Here is a 19658-nt window from a genome sequence, read left to right on the forward strand (position 1 = left end):
CAGGAGGCTCAAAAAGCATAGCAAACCAGGCAGCATCAGGAGGTGGAGAAGTTGACAAGTAAACTCCTGAAGGGTTATACCCGAAATGTCGACTTCACCACTTCCTCATGCTGCCTGGCTTGCTATGCTCTTCCAGCCTCCTGCTTGTCTATAAAGGAATTAAAAGGAAATGCCAATTCACCATCATGGGGAAGGAGTCAAAGTATCATAAAAACAAGCTGTTTCCTGGAAGACAGGAGGTAACAACTGACGATAATCTGCTGCCTTGTGACAAATGGGCAAGCAATACTTCCTACAGAAGGAATGTCCTGAGGCGGAGGGGTTAATTGCATGAAAGTGCGCTTCAAACAAACCGCTAATAATGAATGTAAGGAACAGGGAAGTTAATCCTAAGAAGGAGGCAAGCTACAGACTTGATGACTCCAGAAGTGTAATCCAAGATGTGGATGAATGTATCATCAATAACATCACACTGGAAACTTCAAGACAGAAAATTCTACAAGAATTCAACTTAAGGATTCTTCAGTGGCTGAACTGCAGAGAACAGCATGCCACAAGGATCGAACCCTGGACATTCAGAGACAGATGCTGTTAATTGGAACTGTAGCTAAATTCCAACATTAGTTGGATAATAGCTAAGTTAAAACGTGAGGGTTAACTTACTTACTTGAATGGTCTTATTTTGGTTGCTACATGCAATAAAATTTAAGTAATCGTTTCAGTATTTGATTGAGATTTCTTAACAAATACTCAATTTAAAGGTAGCTTGTCGTAATTTACATACAGCAATATAGTTAAGAAATAATAGGGGATAAAGGATTGAATTTTGGGAACACCAGAGACAACAGGAACGGGATGAGAAGCTATTGAAAATTATTCCCTGGCTTCAATTACATAAGAATGGAACTAGGTGAGTGCAATTAGAGGACAGAGATGCATTGCAGGAGGATTTTGTAGTTAACTGTGTCAAAGAATGCTAACAGGTTGAAAAGTACAAGGATTGCAGGTTTACCTTTGTCACAGTGGATGTTATTTGTGACTTTGATCGGAGTAGTTTCAATATTGTTACAAGGGCAGAAAGCCCAGTGAAGGCGTTCAAACAGAGTTGTGTCAAAGGTGGGAATAGATTTGGAAGGCAGTAAACTTTTCAAGTATCTAGGGGAGGAGGAAGAAGCTGGGAATTTGTAACATCTGGGGTTTGCTTCAAATTTACTTAGAAAGAATATGATCAATTACTATTACAGTCTAAGTTGAGATGCTATGGAATGGTAGTTTAAAATAGAATATCCTTTATTGTCACATGTACTCCAGTACAGAAATACAGGAGTACAATGAAAGGCTTTTACAATGGCCGCCTCTAATGGCGCCACCTTAGGTACAGGGACCTAGGTACAAATCTTGGATACAAAGAGGAATAATGGATAAGTAGTAGCTTTACTCAGTGTCCAAAAAATAAGTTAGAAATAAGGATTGAAAAAGGAAATTGGAGGAGTGAAGGGCTGGTTTTAAGACAGAGACTTGAAGAGGGAAAGGCATTAACAAAATTGACTAACATGGAGACCAGGAGGGAATGTTGGCTGGTCAGCAGGTTTGAAGTGCTTTGTATAGTTTTCTTGTAATATTCAAAGGTTACTTTTTTTGAGATGACACAGGACTCAGAACTACTCTAATAGAAAGACAGATTTTTTTTCTCATCACTGCTGCCATTTTATCTCTGGATCACTCACTGCCCAGAGGCAGACTGCCAGATAAATCAGCTTTCCTCAAAGGCATGGGATAACCCTCTTAATCAGCCACTACCCTCCCATCAAGCAGCCACCTTTCACTGACCCTGGCAAGCCCCAGCCCCATGTGGGCAGTATCCTAAATGGCCAATGCAAGATTGAACTGGACTTCCAGCCCCTTGTTGGGGTCCCCACAACTCTGACTAATTTCAGCCCAAAAGCTCAACCAGTGACAGAACTGACTCAGCTGTTCTTGAATGCAGACCTGATCTGCATGCTTTCAATTGGTACATTCGGATGGCAGCAGGTGTAAAAGAGAAGATGCAGTGAGCAGAACTGAATGAATTTAACACCTGAATCTTAGTTGTGTATTTATGCTAGAAATGAAAACTGGATTTAAAGTTTAGAGAGTTTAAGTAAGAGCCATGTCAAAAATTTGCTGTACAGAATTAGAGAATCAAATTGTCTTTGAAAGTCAACATAAATTTGTAGTTTGGAAAATGTATAAGTAGAAAAGACAAATTTAAATGATTATTCATATGACTTTTTAAAAATATGATAATTCCCACATTTCAATGCAACAGATCCTCGAGGTTGAAAAGAAACCCTTACCTATTGATTCAATTTGAAAAGTGAATGTTAGTTCTGATGATAGCTTTCTGCTCGATTTCAATCTACCTCGGAGATTTACAATCTTTAAACATCCTGGCATGTTAAAGCACAAAAGAGAAACAAATATGTAATTGAATAGTATACTTTGGTATATTTCCAAAGATGGAGTATCAATATAGTTCCTTGAAGTGTTCCAAACACATGTGAAAAATAATATTCTTGCTAATTAACTAACGGTGAACATTTATTGAAAGAGGCATATTACCTATCAATACTTTAAACAATTACGCATTTACTTTCAAAATATTCAACAAATACGTTTAATAGAATTCATTAGGCAAGTGTGAATATTTTTTACCTTTTCTTCAATTTTGTCACAAAGATGACTTAAGTGTAAAATTAGTTTTTAATCCATGTTTCAATAAGTATGGTGTATAGGTGAAGCTATATTCTAATATTGTAACTGAACAAGTTGTATCAAGATGATTATCTATTAAAAACCCATCTCAGGTAAATCAGATGAGCTTACCTACCTTATATAATTCTTGCTCTTTTTTACAAGGTCTTCTATAAATCCATGTGGTTTTAAATTAAACAGGGTCCAAATCAGCACTATAAATATTCTATCTACTTTACAATGAGGTTGTCTCCAGTGAAGACGAGGTGTTTTTTTTAAAAAGTATGAGGAAAGTTTGATTAACTACTTTTGTCAACAGTTAGTTATGGCCTTAGACTTCACAAACAAGCATTTTCAGTTGATAATAGCTTCAGCAGAAAAACCCCAGACTGACAGTGTGTCAAAGTTTGGGGCAGTATCCATTTAACAGAGTCACATGGCACTGCTAAGTCATCAGCCAAGTTCGCAAGCTTGTTAGACTAGTTTGAGCCTGTGCAGAGTACACAGCCTCAGAACAAAATCTCCCTGTTGGGTTGCAGACAATGACAGGTGTTATTTAGCTCTGATTGGAGCCTAGTAACTGCCCAGTGTAGAATAACTTCCGGTAAACAGCATCTTTAAGAAATTCATAATAACCAAAGGACTTATTTATTGGTATTTTTGTAACACAGATGCAGTTAAATGAATGTTACTTGACCACATAAATAACCATTTCCCAAGACCTAACAGAACAAGGGAACAAGTAGTGCATATATTAAGGATAATTAAGTAAAATTACATAAAATAAAATATAAATAAGTTAATTTACTGTGAATTGATTGTATAGATGTAAGTAATCAGTGGGGTTAGAGTTTTATGAAGTATGGTTACTGAATTAAAGTTCTCTCTAAAAGTGAGGACTTGGACTATTTAAATATAATTATCTTATACAGTATAATACTATTAACTGAAAAAAACCTTCATTAAGATACTCCTCAGCAAGCAGCTCAAAAATATAATATTGAATATATTTTTCTGAAAAACAAAACCTACAATGCCAAAAAGGGGGAAAAAAATACTGTACAGTGGTTTTGAGCTCTGCCCTTTCAGTTCTGAGATATAGGTTAGATACTAACTTGGGCTAAAACTGGATGAAAACTGAGCCTTAGCAGGAAAGTTATCCCAGGTGAAATGAACTGAGGTAATCTCAAATCATTTTCCATTAGATTGGATCAACAGTGCAACCACAATGCTTGCTATAACTCAGAACAAACTAGCATGAAATTATCAATTTTGCTTAGAAGGGCCATTAAAATCAAAAAGCAACAGTTTAAAACAAGGGAATAAACAGACTGATATGAAGGTTGAAGACACACCATTTAAAGTTTAAAAAAAACTTCAGTTTTTCCTTGATGCACTCACTGGGTGCTAATAGTTTATTATTTAACCACAGAATTAATAAAATTATAAAAAGGAGGCTATTCTGTTATTTGTAACAGTGTCATCTCACTGAAAGAACTACTGTACCAATTCACTCAAATATCTACATAATAATAAGCTAATTATAGAATTTAGTTTTCAATATAATTTAGCCACTTTTTTTTAAAAAACAAAGTTTTTTTTGGAAACTTACGATCCATGCAGACTATTATTGTATCTCTTTCTAGCTGGGTTACGTGGATGACATTTGCCTGTGGCATATCTGTAACAAGTGATAAAACAGCATTACTCATCTGCAGCATATTTACAGCTTTCTTCTAAACATTTATTTTTCCTGTGAAATAGACGAGAGACTGTGAACCAGTGGAAATTGCTCAGGCTTTGTAGTGAGTGTTTAACCTTATTTTTTTTCGTGAGTGAGCAGTGGTGATTAAAGGCAACTCTACTCTGACAAGTTCTGACAAATATCTCCAAATGTATGTTTCCTTTCACCTTGAATGCAAAGAAATTGCAATGTTAATTTTCTAAATGCCAGACTAAATTATTGATGTGAACTAATAACATGCAGTACAAATAAACTTAAAAATTAAAAACCTGAACCTTTTAAACAGGTTTCAGTAAATACTCACATTTGCCTCTCAACTGATCTGGAGGAAGACAAGAAATGAGGCAAAGTTGCAGTATATTCATCTAATCCGACAAATTACATAACTAATCTATGCTCATTTCCATTCCATACTTGAGATCTGTGGTTGCATACAACACAGGAAGCATTATATTCATGACCTTTCTAATTGTTTATGGATGGCAAGAGCACCATGGTGTTACATGATTCATTTTGCTTTTGCGCAGGAAGTTGGATGAAAATGCAAAATAAATTTGCATCCTCAAAAAGTGATAATATCCACTTAAATGTCATTTTACAGCACCCTCAAGCTAAATGTTGACAAAAACAACATCCACATATGGCAGTTGCAAAGCATACTGCCTCTTTTCATTGCACTGTTATGAGGAAGTAATGACAACAAACTTTGTGCACCAATCCAATCTCTATATTCACAGAATCCAGCAGAGAGGCCCTCAACAAACTACTGAACCAAATGGACATTTGTAAAATTGTGGAATAAGACATGATTTTGATGTAGTGAAACATGTAGTTATACAATGTGACTGTACAGAAAGAAACTGCTGTCGTGTTCAAATCCAATCTTATCCAGTTTCTCCAGACCATGCCAACAGTACTATGGGAAAGGTAGCTCCTGAGTCACTTTTACTTAACTAAAAACAAGGCTACTTCAACTGTGTTGTAAATATATAACTAGAAAATAGGAAAGATATTGCAAACAGAACAAAATGTCAAGAGAGGCTTTTACTCTAATCTTCTCATTGCTGCCTCCTTCTCTCTCTTCCCCAGACATCCAGAAAAACATAAGCCTTGCATCTCTCTTCTAACAAGAGCAATAGTGGGAAAACTGGAACCAGATCTCTGCTGTTCTAATGTCACTTTGTTAAAAAAGAACTTAAAGCAAATCTGTTTCATCTTGGTTAACTTAGTAGTACAAAATGTATACAGAAGGTTATGGTAAATGACAACATATTTCCAGATCATTCAAATTAAACTTGAGTAAATAAAAATCATTTGTCATTATGTTCATTTGTATTAAATCACAGTGGACATACCTGTTTCAGTAAACCAACAAGAAGTAGAATTTGGATTAACAGTTTCAAATCGTACTACTTGGTTAAGTTCTGTTCCTTTACTGACAGCAACACATAGCAAGGGGTATTCTTGCTCTGGAACAACGAGTAGTTCAAAGACTTTCAATGGATTTGGCAGAGGGAAGTCGACATGCTAGGCCAAAAACAAAGGATATATGTTTTACATTACATTACTTGGGTGTACCAAATATAAATTCCTCATTTTAGATAATTCATTTAAGCTTTTTAAAATAACGTCCTATTTATGTTTATGAACTAAACAAACTAGGTCAAATGAAACTATTTTGCAAGAAAAAAATGAAATCACTCGTTTTGAGTAATTACACCAGAAGCTACAGCTACAATAAATTTAAATTTTCTAAACTAAATAAAAAGATACCAAGCCATGCATAAAATAGTAGTTTGGGAAGAACTGTACAAGGTACATACTTATCGCAAGAACTATAAAGAAACAGGTTTTCAAGCCCCCAATTTAAATTACAAATGTTTGGTTGTGCTGATACGAATTACAAATAACGAAATCTGCATATCCCACAACAGTAAAAACATCCATCCCAACCCTTACCCACTACCCCCCTCAGCCCTGTGTCTTGTTTTCCCACTTCATCTAACAAAGGAGCACTGCTCCGAAAGCATGTGATTTCAAATACACCTGTTGGACTATAACCTGATGTGTGACTTTTGACTTTTTCCCAGGACAAATTATTATCAATCCAGATTTTTAAGAAATCAGCATGGTGGTTCAGTGGTTAGCACTGCTACCTCACAGTGCCAAGGACGTGGGCTTGATTCCTACCTTGGGCAACTGTTTGCGTGGAATTTGTACATTCTGCCCGTATCTGCGTGGGTTTCCTTCAGGTGCTCTGGTTTCCTCCCACAATTCAAAGATGCGCAGGTTAGGTGAATTGGCCGTGCTAAATTGCCCATAGTGGTCAGGGATGTGTAGGTTATGTGCACTAGTCAGTGGTAAATGTAGAGTAATAGGGGAATTGGTCTGGGAGAGATACTCTTTGGAGGGTTGGTGTGGACTTGCTGGGCCAAAGGGCCTGTTTCCAATCTGTAGGAATTCTATGATCAAATATTTCCCAATTATTCTTAGGTTGACTAGGCCACGATGCATAAGACAAGAGGGTAGATGCAAACAAATAACAGCACAATTTTACATACAATCATATAAAATAGCAGAGTAGTTTAATGCCAAAGGCTAATGCCAGAGGAATGCAGGTTTGTAAATGTTGCAGCTCTGCTCAAACTCTGTTATTAGCCTTGCATTTTACAGGAAAAAGTAAAGATTTTGGACTGAACATCACTTGTAAACATTTCACTTACTTTGATTAACATAAACTTTTGCATTTGCTCAACCCATTCCAACAAGACGATGCTGGATTGCAATGCACCACAAAGGTATTTGTGTCCTGTGTAAGGATTTCTCACTGTAACAAACAATAAGCAACTTAGTATGTTTTCCAGTCAAGACTGATCAGGAATGCAATTAATTACATGATAACTAGCAGAACAGGAAAATAAAAAGTTAAACCCAGACAAATGTGAAGTAGTACATTTTGGAAGGAAACCACAGTTCCATCTTCAGCTTTCATTTCCTCTCCAAAGTACTGGAACATGTTGTCACCTCCAGAATTGATCCTTTTTTTTCCTGAAACTCCCTAGTTGAATCCCTCCAATCAGGTCTCCATCCACGCCAAAGTGCCAAAATCAAAAGTAATACCCCACATGATTATGACAAAGGTAACTTTCCTTTCTCTCCATCTTAATTTATCAGCAATTCTGAAACAGTCAATAACTCCAGCTTCTTCTGCACTGCTGTTTCGCTTACCAAGACTGCTTAGAATATTTTATCTACCTAACCATAGCTGAAGAACCACTTGCATTCATGCCTTACGGTCTGGCACTGCTACGTCTGGTGTCTTTCAAGAATTGATCTTGGGTCCCTCCTATTTATGTACATGCTTATCATCCAAAAAGACCATTTACACATGCACACTGACAACACCCTACTTGTCTACTATTGCTTTACACTCTACTGCTGTTAAATAACCAGGCTGCTTTTCTTACATTCAATACTGAAATAGCATATATTTTCTCCAATCAAATATCCGAAAGACTGAAGTGATTGATTTTATTGTCTGTTTTAAAATTTGTTCCCTTGCAACTGACTCCTGGTGTTTCCCATGGTAGAACATGAGGTAAACTTAAGGTCATCCAAACCTCTGCTCCCTATGACTTCAATTACACCAAATCCCATTCATCAATCACCCTATGCTCACCAAGATCCTCTCAAACCAATATCATGATTTTTAAATTCATAAAGTTTTCAAACCCTCCTATGGTCTGACCTGCCCCATCTTCAGCTCTACAATTCTCTAAGATATTTACCTTCCTTTGAAACTGGCTTCTTGCGCAACCCCAATTTTAATCTCTGTACCACTACTGGTTTCACCTTCAGTTACCTAAGCCCATTTTAACAGAAATACACTCCATTCACCTTTCCACCTCTTTCCTCCTTAAAAGCTACCTCTGATCAAGTCTCTGGTCATCTGACATTATGTGACATAGCATCATTTTGTGTGTTTATAAATGTTCCCTCTGAAACACCCTCAGATGTTACATTATTACATTGAAAGTGCTAAAAAAGTGAGTTTTTTTTGTTGAATGGTTGTGAATTTTTGGAATTCTCTACCTCGAAGGGCGATAGATGCGACTGAGATCAGAAGATTTTTAGGTATTAAAAGGTATGTATAGGAGATAATGAGGATTGGACTGTAAAGTGGCGCCTTATTGATGATCATTAAGTGGTGGTGCAGCCTTGAAAGACTGTATGGTCTACTTCAGCTCTTACCTTTTACATTCTTGTTCTCGACTTGACTAAGACCCATACATACGGAGATAATCAAGAAAACAGAAAATATTTCCTTACCTACACAACATTTTTGGCAGCCTTTTGTATCTGGAATTTTTGTAGATACAGCAAATTTCCTATAAAATAAATTTAACAATCAGATGCCTAATTCATTTATCCTTTATGGTGTGTATTCATAATTAATAATAGTTCCAAGTCATTAGCAGATCAAGTCAGAGATCAACTTAGAATGATAACAGAAACAAGGTGCAATAATTGTTCATTCAGTACTTATGTAGGTTAAACTATATGATAATCTGGAAACAGTGAAGCTGTTGAGGGAGGTGGTGGTGAGGTAAACTTGAATATCAATGAAAACAAACGCAGTGCTTTCAGATGATGCCTCTAGGACACATGTAGATGTGAATAGGAAGGTGCAATGACAGATACTCAGTGGGAACATTGGGATTAGTGGTGCAGAAGTTGGAACAGACCTATTATAAATGATACTCTGGCCAGAATTAGACAGATAAGAATGACATGAAAATGGATCATGATTCTGAATTACATATGGATATTATAAACTTTTAAGTACAACAATTATTTTTAGAAGACAGACATAAAAGCTGAGAGATGGCTGAGGTGTAAACTCAATGGCTGTTTAAAAGCCCTTAGTGTCAAAGGAGCTTCAGACAGCAACACTTCAGAAAGAGAGAGAGAGAGAGAGAGAGATGAACTGAATGTGATCTCCTGTGGGTTGCAACAGCAGACACAATGAGTTGGAATAAAGTTAATTCTGAGCAAAAGACATGTTATGTTTCATCCTCCCAGGAATACACAAGGAAGGAGGTTAAAAATTTATCTGCAACCCCTTGTCTGTGTGCAAATGAGCTGGCGTGCTAGTGTGTCAATGTGCTAGGCTGTGGGTCAAATTCCACAGCTCTAATATGTGTTCTAAAGGGGCACTGCTGCATATGCAGGTAACAGGAAATAAAGTTTCTGCTATAAAAAGTCATCGGCATGACCACTGTCGAAGGAAGCTGGTCAAATCCATTTCAGCTAATTTGCATAAACATGTCATATTTTATTAGATTAGATTAGATTCCCTACAGTGTGAAAACAGGCCCTTCTGCCCATCAAGTCCACACCGACCCTCTGAAGAGTAACCCACCCAGACCCATTTGCCTCTGACTAATGCACCTAACACTATGGGCAATTTAGCATGGCCAATTCACCTGACCTGCACATCTTTGGACTGCGAGAGGAAACGAAGCACCCGGAGGAAACCCACGCAGACATGGGGAGAATGTGCGAACTCCACACAGACAGGTGCCCGAGGCTGGAATTGAACCTGGGTCCCTGGTGCTGTGAGGCAGCAGTGCTAAACACTGAGCCACTGTGCCGCCCACCTCTTATATTTTCTTGCATTTAGTAACTAACAAACTCACTGTTTTTTAAACTCAGGAAAGCCTGGTTAAATTGGCTTGTTGTTTTAAAAACGAATATATTTGGGCTGGGAAAAGTTAGGCACATGGGAAGGAATTTTTTCTTTCAATTAACCTTGTTGTGGCCAATCAAGGGAGGGATGAGTAAAGAAGAGGAGCCAGTACATCCCCCCTCACTAAAGAGCATAACCTTCTGGGAATATCCTATTTGGAATCAGAACTAACGCAGATCCTCATCCAGAGACCAGTCATGACAAGAATGGAGCCAGTTAAGTGCAATCTCATTCAACTGGACAACAGTGAAGATTTTGGAGGAGTTTGATGTGATCAACAGTGTCAAAGACTGCAGACAGGTTCAGAACAACAAGGGAGACGGTTCACTTTTGTCAAAGTTACATAGGATGTAATTTGTGATACTGATTAGCTATTTTGGTACTAGGGCAAAGGTGGAAACGTCAGGGATTTAAACACTAAATGTCTGAGAAATACAGCTTTTTTCAAAATTGGAAAAGGTATACAATGGTGTTCCCCAGGGAAACCTACAAGGACTGCTGTTAGAAGCCAATTAGGAAGGGTGAACCGAATCCATTCCTTGTCCCACTTCTCCACTGGTTACAACAAAGTTCAAGTTTAGAGACAGAGAGGTGATACTACCAATTACAGTATACATATGTCAGACTGTATACAGACATAAGTCAGCCAAGTTTTAAGTAAAAAATGAAGAACCGGTTAATTGCAAACAAAAACTTATTCAAGCAAAGAGATAAAGATTAGTAACAAAGATTTAACATATAATTACCCTTCTTGCAAAATAATAAACACAGTCTCCAAGGTTAGAGAAAAAATAAAAACTCCGAAGAACATTATTTTAAAAGTATTTTAACATCAAGAAAAAAAACAATTACAGATGTTTGTATATTATTCAAACTTTGGTCAATGGCCAAAGTCATTTTGCACATGAACTACAGATAGTGGGGGCCTTATAGCTGACTTTCCTGCAGACAGTGCTGTAGATTTTGAATTTGACTTTAGGAGAACTTTATTGCTTTAGGAAGACTTGACTTGCAGTGATGAGACCTTCTAGTAAGTTCCTATCTCTCATATTTTGAAGACAGGCTGGATTTCAGAGAAAAGAGGGGGCAGAGCCTGATGTTCCAGGCAAGTTCTCCCTCTGAGTCACCGGACAGAAAACTCTGCTTTTTCTACACAGATGCTGCCAGAATCTGCTCAGTTTTCCCATCAATTTCTGATTTTGTTTTTGATTTCCAGCACCTGCAATTCTTTGGTTTTTACATTCTCCCCCTGGATGTGTTAAAATTCACTAGCTTTATTATATGTTCAAACTGGGTCATGTGACCTCTGAAAGTTTTGTTAACACAGTGACTGCATGTGAGAGCCATGTACAAGGGAACCTCGATTATCTGAAAATCGGATTATCCGAAGGAGATCGCGAGGTCCCGATAGAAACGTTACATCAAAGACGTGTTTCCAACAGTGATCACATCTTTTGTTTACAGTGATTAAACAGGCACTGTCTTCAAATGACTGACTGCCTGCCCTCTCTCTCCCCACACTTTCCCTGGAATTCTACAGAGGGGTGGGGGCGGGCGGATGGGTTGGACCAGATTGGGGGTGGGGCCTTGCACGCTGTGTGCTGCTTGCAGTCTCCTGAACAGGGAGCAGACTTCAAAACCTCCGAGCCCCAGAGGAAAGGCATTTATTTGATTTTCCAAATAATCAATTATCCGAACGAAAAACTGCTGCCCATCACGTTCAGATAATCGAGTTTCCACTGTACTCTTTGCAAATGCAACATTTTATCCTTTTGCAGTTAGTCTCTTTTGCTTCACAAAGTATGCTTTCCATGATATGGATATATTCCTAGTCAATTATATTCTAAAATAATATTTCCGATAAGGGAAACAGACAATAAAAGTAGACCATTTAGCTTTCTGAGCCAATACCGCTATTCAATATGATCATGGCTCACCATCTGATGCAGTAACTATTTCCCACTTTTTCTCCAGATCCTTTGTTCCCCTTAGCCCTAAGAACTACATCTAACTGTTTCTTGAAAATATTCATGTTTAGGCCCCGACTGCTTTCTGTGGCAAAGAATCCAACATGATCCCACTCTCTGGGTGAAGACATTTCTCATCTCAGTCCTCAATGGCTTACCCCATACCTTTAAACTGTGATCCTGGTTCTGGACTCCCCAGTCATCAGGAAAATCCTTCTTTTGTTTACCCTGTTTAGAGTTGTTATAATTTTATATAAGAACCCCACTCATTCTTCTAAACTCTATTGAACATAGCACTAACTGATCTGGTCTCTCTTCATACATGATTCCTGGGATAGCAGGACTGGGTCTGGTCAACCTTCACTGCACTCCCTCCATTGCCAGAACATCCCTTCTCAGAAAAGGAGACCAAAACTCCACACAATACTCCAGTCTGGTTTCACTAAGGACCTGTACAATTGCAGCAAGACATCCCTGCTCCTGCAGTTGAATCCTCTTTCTATGGTGGCTGACATACTGTTTGTTTTCTTTATCACCTGCATGTTTACTTTCAGTACAAACACATCCAGATCTCACAGCACCTTCTCCCTTTGACAATCTATTTCCATTCAGACAATAATCTGCCCTCCTGTTTTTGCTACCTAAGTGGATAACCACAGGTTTATCCACATTATACTTCAGCTGCTATGCATTTGCCCATGCACTCAACTTGTCCAAATCATATTGAAGTATCTCTACATCTTCCTTCCAACTCACCCTTCCATGCAACTTTGTATCGCCTGCAAAGTTGGCGATATTACATTTTCCCTCAGCTAAGTCAATATTGTATGTAACTGGGATTTAAGTACTGAATCCTACGGTACCTCACTAGTCACTGGCTGCCACTTGAAAAATGTCCCATTTATTCCTACTCATTTGTTTCTTGCCTACCAACCAATTATCAATCCATATCCATACACTACCTCCAATCCCATGTATTGGAAATTTAAATGCTAATCTTTTACGTGGAAGCTTATCAACAGCGTTCTGAAAGACTGAGTAAACCACATCCATTGGCTTCCCCTTATCTAGATGTAGATTATTAGGCCCTGGGGATTTATCAGCCTTTAATCTCATTAAGTTCCCCAACAACATTGCCCTTCTAATACTCATTTGCTTCAGATCCTCTTCTCACGAGAGTACACATTTCCCAACATTTTTGGGATGTTATTTAATTTTGTTAAGATAGAACCAAAGTATGTATTTAATTGGGTTTGCCATCTCTTTGTTTCACATTGTGATTTTCTGTTTCTGACTGACAGGGATTTACATTTTACTAAGTGTTCACTAACTGAGTGTTCACTAAGTGTTAACTGAGTGTTCACCAAACCTTTTCTCTTCACATACCTTTAGAAGCTTTTATAATCAGTTTGTATGTTCCCCCCAAGTTTACTCTCATACCATTGTAACATTGTTATATGAGAGAACATAAATATTTTTGAACAGATTCAAAGTCTACACTTGCATTGAGATCCATATTCCAGTTAACACACTCAATAAAACTGACACCACACTGATTATTAGCTCTCCATGCTCATACAACCATTCAGACCCATTTACTTTCAATTAATACATCCACCGTCTGTTTCCTTGTTCCACTACGTCTCAGGCATCCCTTTAGACCATATCAGATGGTAATACATATCTGCATTAAACCACTGCTTTTCCTGACGTATAGTAACAACTTTGATATGGGGAAGAGGATACAATTTCAAAGTTTGCAGAGGATACAATTTCAAAGTTTGCAGATGACACAACTTTGAAGTATAATGAGGACGACTGTGACAGACATAAAAAAAGACAAGTTAGTAGAATAGATGACATATGAATAAATCTAATACAGAGAAGGGATGCACAGGCTAGGAGGGTTAGCAATGGTAAATGCAGGTGTATGGGGATAGGGTAAGGGGTTGGGTCTGGGTGGGAGGGTCTTTGGAGGGACAATGCAGACTTGATTGGCCAAATGGCCTTTTCTGCAGTATAGGAGTTCTGTGACTATGTGCCAAATGATATACTCTGGTAGGAAGAATGAAGAGAGGCATACTGGATCCTGGACTTTGTAATTAAAAGCAAGTAATACAAAAGCAAGGAAGGATTATTTTTCATAAAGGTTTCAACTACAACATTGTATCTAATTCTGGGCACCACATTTTAAGAATGATGAGAAGACTTTAGAGAAGGTGCAGGATAGAGGAAAGTAGTTTCAGGGATGTGGATAATATCCTATTTATATCAGTAAACTGATATAATGAAGTTGTTCTTCTTGAGAAGGTTGAGAGGAAATTTGACACAATGATCAAAATCATGAGGGGTCCAGAGAAATTAGATAGAGAAAAAAAACGCTTTTACAAACTGATTGTAAAAGCTTCTAAAGGTACGATCAGAATACAGAAGACTCAGAATCAAACAGCACGTAAACAGATCCTTTGGTCCAAGTCATCCATCCTGACCAGGATCCCAAACCCTACTAGTCCCATTTGCCAGCTCTAAATTCCTCCTATTCATATACCCATGCAGGTACCTTTTAAATGTTCAAATTGTACCCACCTCCACTAATAGCTAGTTCCAAATGCGCCCCACCCTCTGCATGAAAACGTTGCCCCATATCTGCAAATGTACAAAATCCCCTGTATTCACATCCAAACCATTTATATAAATGACAAAAAGCAGCGGACCCAACACTGATCCTCATGACATACTGCCGGTCACAGGCCTTCAGTTAAAAAAAACCCTCTACCACCAACCTCTGTCTCCTACCTTCAAGTTAATTTTGTCTCCAATTGGCTAGCACCCCTGGATTCCATGTGATCTAACCTTGCTGTCCAGTCTACAATGCGGAACCTTGTTGAAAGTCAACACAGACGTCAGTCAAAAGGTTCCAGACCAAAGGTATTTGGTTAAAACTGTGAAAGGGTTAGTTGAAGCTGAGAAAGTATAAGCTCAGTGGCATGAAGACTCCAGGTTCAGACTGTCAGATTGTTAAGACTGGATATTTAAATCACAGTGAAACGAAGCCTTAAACATGTGAACAGGCAGGAACTTCTCTCTGATATGAGAACTTTAAAAGTGTGTTTTAGGATTATCGGTATTGTATTTTGTTTAAAACCTTTAATCTGTGTAAATAGTTTGGTTTATTCTATCTTACCTTCATTCCTTTAGTGCTATGAATTGCTAAACCTAGAGCTGCAGCTTTGCATCTTTATGTTTCAGTGAAAGGCCACCTGTTTCAAACTAAGAAACAACAGAATATGATCTATCAAGCCAGCTTTCAGTCTGGGGTCTGACTTGTCCAGTAATAACATTAGCTGGAATCACAACACAGTGGCAATGGTCTACACTGAATACAATATGCTCTGAAAAGACCTGTCAGAGTTCCTTAGACAGCACCTTCCAAACCCACAATCGCTTCCATCGAGAAGGACAAGAGCATCAGACACACGGGAACATCACCCTCTGCAAGTTCATCTCCAAGTCACTCACTGTCCTGACTTGGAAATATATCATTATTCCTTCAGTGTCACTGAGACAACATCCTGAAATTCCCTTTCTAATAACATTGTGTATTACCTACTGCAATGGTTCAAGGCAGCAGCTCACCATCATCTTCTCAAGAGGCAACTACGCATGGGTAATAAATGCTGAGTTTTCCTGCCATTTACATATCCAGTAAGTGAATGAAAACAACTCCTTGGGGTTTAAGTAGCATCTGGTGAATCCGTCCACTTTCCTTGTGGCCTTGGTTTTTCCTCCTCAGTTTTAACTGAGCGGAGAGACCAACGAGGTGGACCATAAGAAGGTTTAATGCTGTGTCAATCCCAAACTCATTCCACTGGCGTACTCTCCCCACAGTTCAGTAGCTGAAGTATTTGTCTGAATGCTTTCACAAATAAAAGATTCAAGAGTCTCTGAGCCAACCACTCCCCAAGTCATTCTATTGATTTCATTTGCATCGTCTCCTGAGCATAAGACTAGCCCGTCACCATCTGAGAACTACTCCACTGGAACAAATCCTCAAATCAAATGAGATGAGCTCGCCCCAGTAACTATAACACCAACCTACTCACTGAGCCCCCTCAATAAGGAGAAGCTATGGTGGCAATGTCACTGGACTGGTCATCCAGAAGTAAGGCTTTGGCTTTGAATCTGGAATAAAGAGTAACTGTGTAACTACTGGGTAAACTGTCATAAAAAAAGACACCTGTTTCACCAATGCCCCCAGGGTCAGAAATCTGCCATCCTGACCGAGTCTGACTCCTGATACACAGTAATGCAGCTGACCCACATCTGTCCTCCAAGCAATAGATGCTTGCCCAACCAGTGATACCTATACCCAATGCATGAATAATAACCTATTCCAAAAGTGGGAAACGTGTCTTCCTGTAGTACGTGTGGTGTCCAACATCAAACCTTGCAAGGAAATGAAACTAAGCCTTGGTTACCAAGTCAACAAGTTATCCTCACAACAATGACATCACATCCACAATAATTAGTTTAAATGGTTACTTTACAGACATGCTCCCAGTTGGGCTGTTTCTGGTTGGATGGTTGCCCAGTTTTGAGTTACCAGATCTGTTCTGAATATAGCCAGTTTTTTCAAAAACTTTTGTGGGATGTGGATGTCGCTGGCTGGCCAGCATTTATTGCCTGTTCCTAGTTGCCTTTAAGGTGGTGGTGGTGAGCTGCCTTCTTGGACTGCTGCAGGTTGACGCACAATGACATTATGGAGAGAATTCCAGGAATTTGACACAGCGACAGTCAAGGAATGATGATATATTTCAAAGTCAGGACGGTGAGTGGTTTGGAGGGGAACAAGGAGGTAGGGGTAGTCCCATGTATCTGCTGCCCTTGTTCTGCTAAATGGAAATGGTCATGGGTTTGGAAGGTGCTATCTGACCTCACCTCTGGAATTCAGCTCTTTTGTCCATGTTTGAAATAAGACTGTAATGAGATCAGGAGCTGAGTGGCCCTGGAGGAACCCAAACTGGGCATCAATGAGCAGGTTATTGCTGAGCAGGTGTTGCTTGATAGCACTACTGATGATAACTTCCATCACTTTATTGATGATCGACAGTGGGGCGGTAATTGGTTGGGTTCGATTTGTTCTGCTTTTTACATACATTCAAGAAGCACCTGGATGAATACATGAATAGGGAGGAAATAGAGGGATATGGATCTGACAAGTGAAGACAGTTTTACAGTGGAAGGGCGAATTATGGCAGCATAGGCTTGGCGGGCAAAAGGACCTGTGCCTGTGCTGTACTGTTTGTTAGCGTGTTTTGAGAAAATACTGCATACTTGGGCAATTTTCCACATTGTCAGATAGATGTCAGTATTATAACTACACTGAAACAGTTAGGCTGGAGGTGCAGCAAGTTCTGGAGCACGTCTTCAATACTATTGCTGGAATGTTGCCAGAACCCACAGCTTTTGCAGTATCCAGTGCCTCCAACTGTTTCTCGGTATCATGTGGAGTGAATCAAATTGGCTGAAGACTGGTACCTGTAATACTGGGGACCACTGGAGGAGGTTGAGATAGATCATTCTTTTTGCACTTGTGGCTGAAGATTGCTGCAAAAGCTTCAGCCTCATCTTTTACACTGATGTGCTCTTCGCTTCCATCACTGAGGAGGGGATATTTGTGCAGCTTCCTCCTCTGGTGTGTGTTTAGTTGTCCACCACCATTCACAACTGGATGTGGAAGGACTGTAGAGCTAAGACCTTATTGATTGATTGTGGGATCATTTAGCTCTGTCTATCACTTGCTGCTTATGCTGTTTGTCATGCAAGTAGCTTGGCACAGTGATAGCACAAGATCGCACAAGGGAGGTTATACCTCAATGTGAATACAAGCTTTCCTCTCCACAATAGTCATTCTTACTGATACTATCATCAACAGATGCATATGCAACTAGTGGGTTGGTAAGGTCCTTCTTGTCAGGTCCTTCATCACCTAGCACAGGCTCCCCAAAGTGGCACGTGGGTCCTTTACAACTTGGCCAGTTTGGTCACTGATGATGATACCGAGCTTTGTTAAATCTTAAATGTTTTGAGGGCTCCCATCTCTGCCACCCTTTCATACAGTGAGTTCTAAACACCCACTACCCTCAGAGGGAAAAAAAACGATTTTCTTCAAATCCCCTCGATTCCCGCTCTTTAAAACTACACCCTTGGTAACTGACCCCTCTGTCAATGGATAGACCCTGCCGTCTACCCTGTCTATGCCCCTCAACTTTGTGGACTTCAATGAGATCTCTGTTCAAAAAGGAAAACCCCCATTCTCTTGTGTCTCTGCCTGTGCGTGGGCGGGTGCACTTCTGTGCTTGGGCGGACACGCAGGTGGGCTGTGCTTTTTTTTATTCAAACAGGTTTTAAAAGTTTTAAATTAATTAGCAAAACAATCAAAGGATCTGGATGTAGGTTTGCTTGCACACCCAGAACCTCAACCTGAGCTACGTATTTTCTCAAAACACGCTAACAATCAAAGGTAACATAAGGAAATAATTATTTTTATGCAAAAACAATTTGGAATTTACTGTCTGGAAGAAGGTTAAAAGCACATTCATTTGTGCTTTACAAAAGAGAACTAAGTAGATCCAGGAAGGTGAACATTACCAAGGCTACTGGCAAACAGCTCTTTCAGACAGCTAGCAATAATAACTTACATGGGACCCAAGAAGAAGGGAAGATGGGTAATCTAATGTTTTAGTGGGATTTCTCTCTTAAATCTTTCATTGGATATGGATATTGCCAGCATCTGTTGCCTATCATTAATAATCATTGAATTCTAAGCCATTTCAGAACGCAGTTAAGAGCCAACTACAAGTTGAAAGTCTGGATTCACTTATATACCAAACTGGGTAGAACATAGAATATCGAACTATACAGCGCAGGACAGGTCCTTTGGCCCTTGATGTTGCGCCGACATGTGAACTATTCTCAGCTTGTCCCCTACACTATCCCATCATCATCCAAGGATTGTTTAAATCTCCCTAATGTGGCTGAGTTAACTACATTGGCAGGTAGGGCATTCCACACCCTTACCACTCTGAGTAAAAACCTGCCTCTGATATTTGTCTTAAATCTATCACCCCTCAATTTATAGTTATGCCCCCTCATACAAGCTGACGTCATCATCCGAGGAAAAAGACTTTCACTGTCTACCCTATCTAATCCTCTGATCATCTTGTATGTCTCTATCAAATCTCCTCTTAGCCGCCTTCTTTCCAATGAGAACAGATCCAAGTCTCTCAGCCTTTCCTCATAAGACCTTCCCTCCAGACCAGGAAACATCCTGGTAAATCTCCTCTGCACCTTTTCCAATGCTTCCACATCCTTCCCAAAATATGGCGATCAGAACCGTACACAATATACCAAGTGTGGCCACAGTAGCGTTTTGTATAGTTGCAGCATGATATTGCGGCTCCGG

At 39.1% G+C, this 19658-nt stretch overlaps 1 protein-coding gene across 15 annotated transcripts in view; it reads right to left on the bottom strand.

Annotated features, from left to right (window-relative positions):
- LOC122552997 (mitogen-activated protein kinase kinase kinase kinase 3) overlaps positions 1 to 19658 on the bottom strand; it is a 297362-nt gene that overhangs the window by 10369 nt on the left and 267335 nt on the right. For 11 of the 15 annotated variants that reach the window (XM_043696362.1, XM_043696366.1, XM_043696357.1 and 8 more), the window contains 6 exons: positions 8807 to 8865; positions 7201 to 7304; positions 5833 to 6004; positions 4782 to 4799; positions 4346 to 4414; positions 2337 to 2429 (listed from right to left, as the gene is read on the bottom strand). In XM_043696362.1, coding sequence (XP_043552297.1) covers positions 2337 to 2429; positions 4346 to 4414; positions 4782 to 4799; positions 5833 to 6004; positions 7201 to 7304; positions 8807 to 8865 — 515 coding nt within the window. The remainder of the gene's footprint in view (positions 1 to 2336; positions 2430 to 4345; positions 4415 to 4781; positions 4800 to 5832; positions 6005 to 7200; positions 7305 to 8806; positions 8866 to 19658) is intronic. The other 4 variants (XM_043696358.1, XM_043696361.1, XM_043696368.1 and 1 more) reach the window with 1 other exon arrangement.

This window comes from Chiloscyllium plagiosum, chromosome 9, assembly GCF_004010195.1.
Source record: "Chiloscyllium plagiosum isolate BGI_BamShark_2017 chromosome 9, ASM401019v2, whole genome shotgun sequence".
NCBI classification, from domain to species: domain Eukaryota; kingdom Metazoa; phylum Chordata; class Chondrichthyes; order Orectolobiformes; family Hemiscylliidae; genus Chiloscyllium; species Chiloscyllium plagiosum.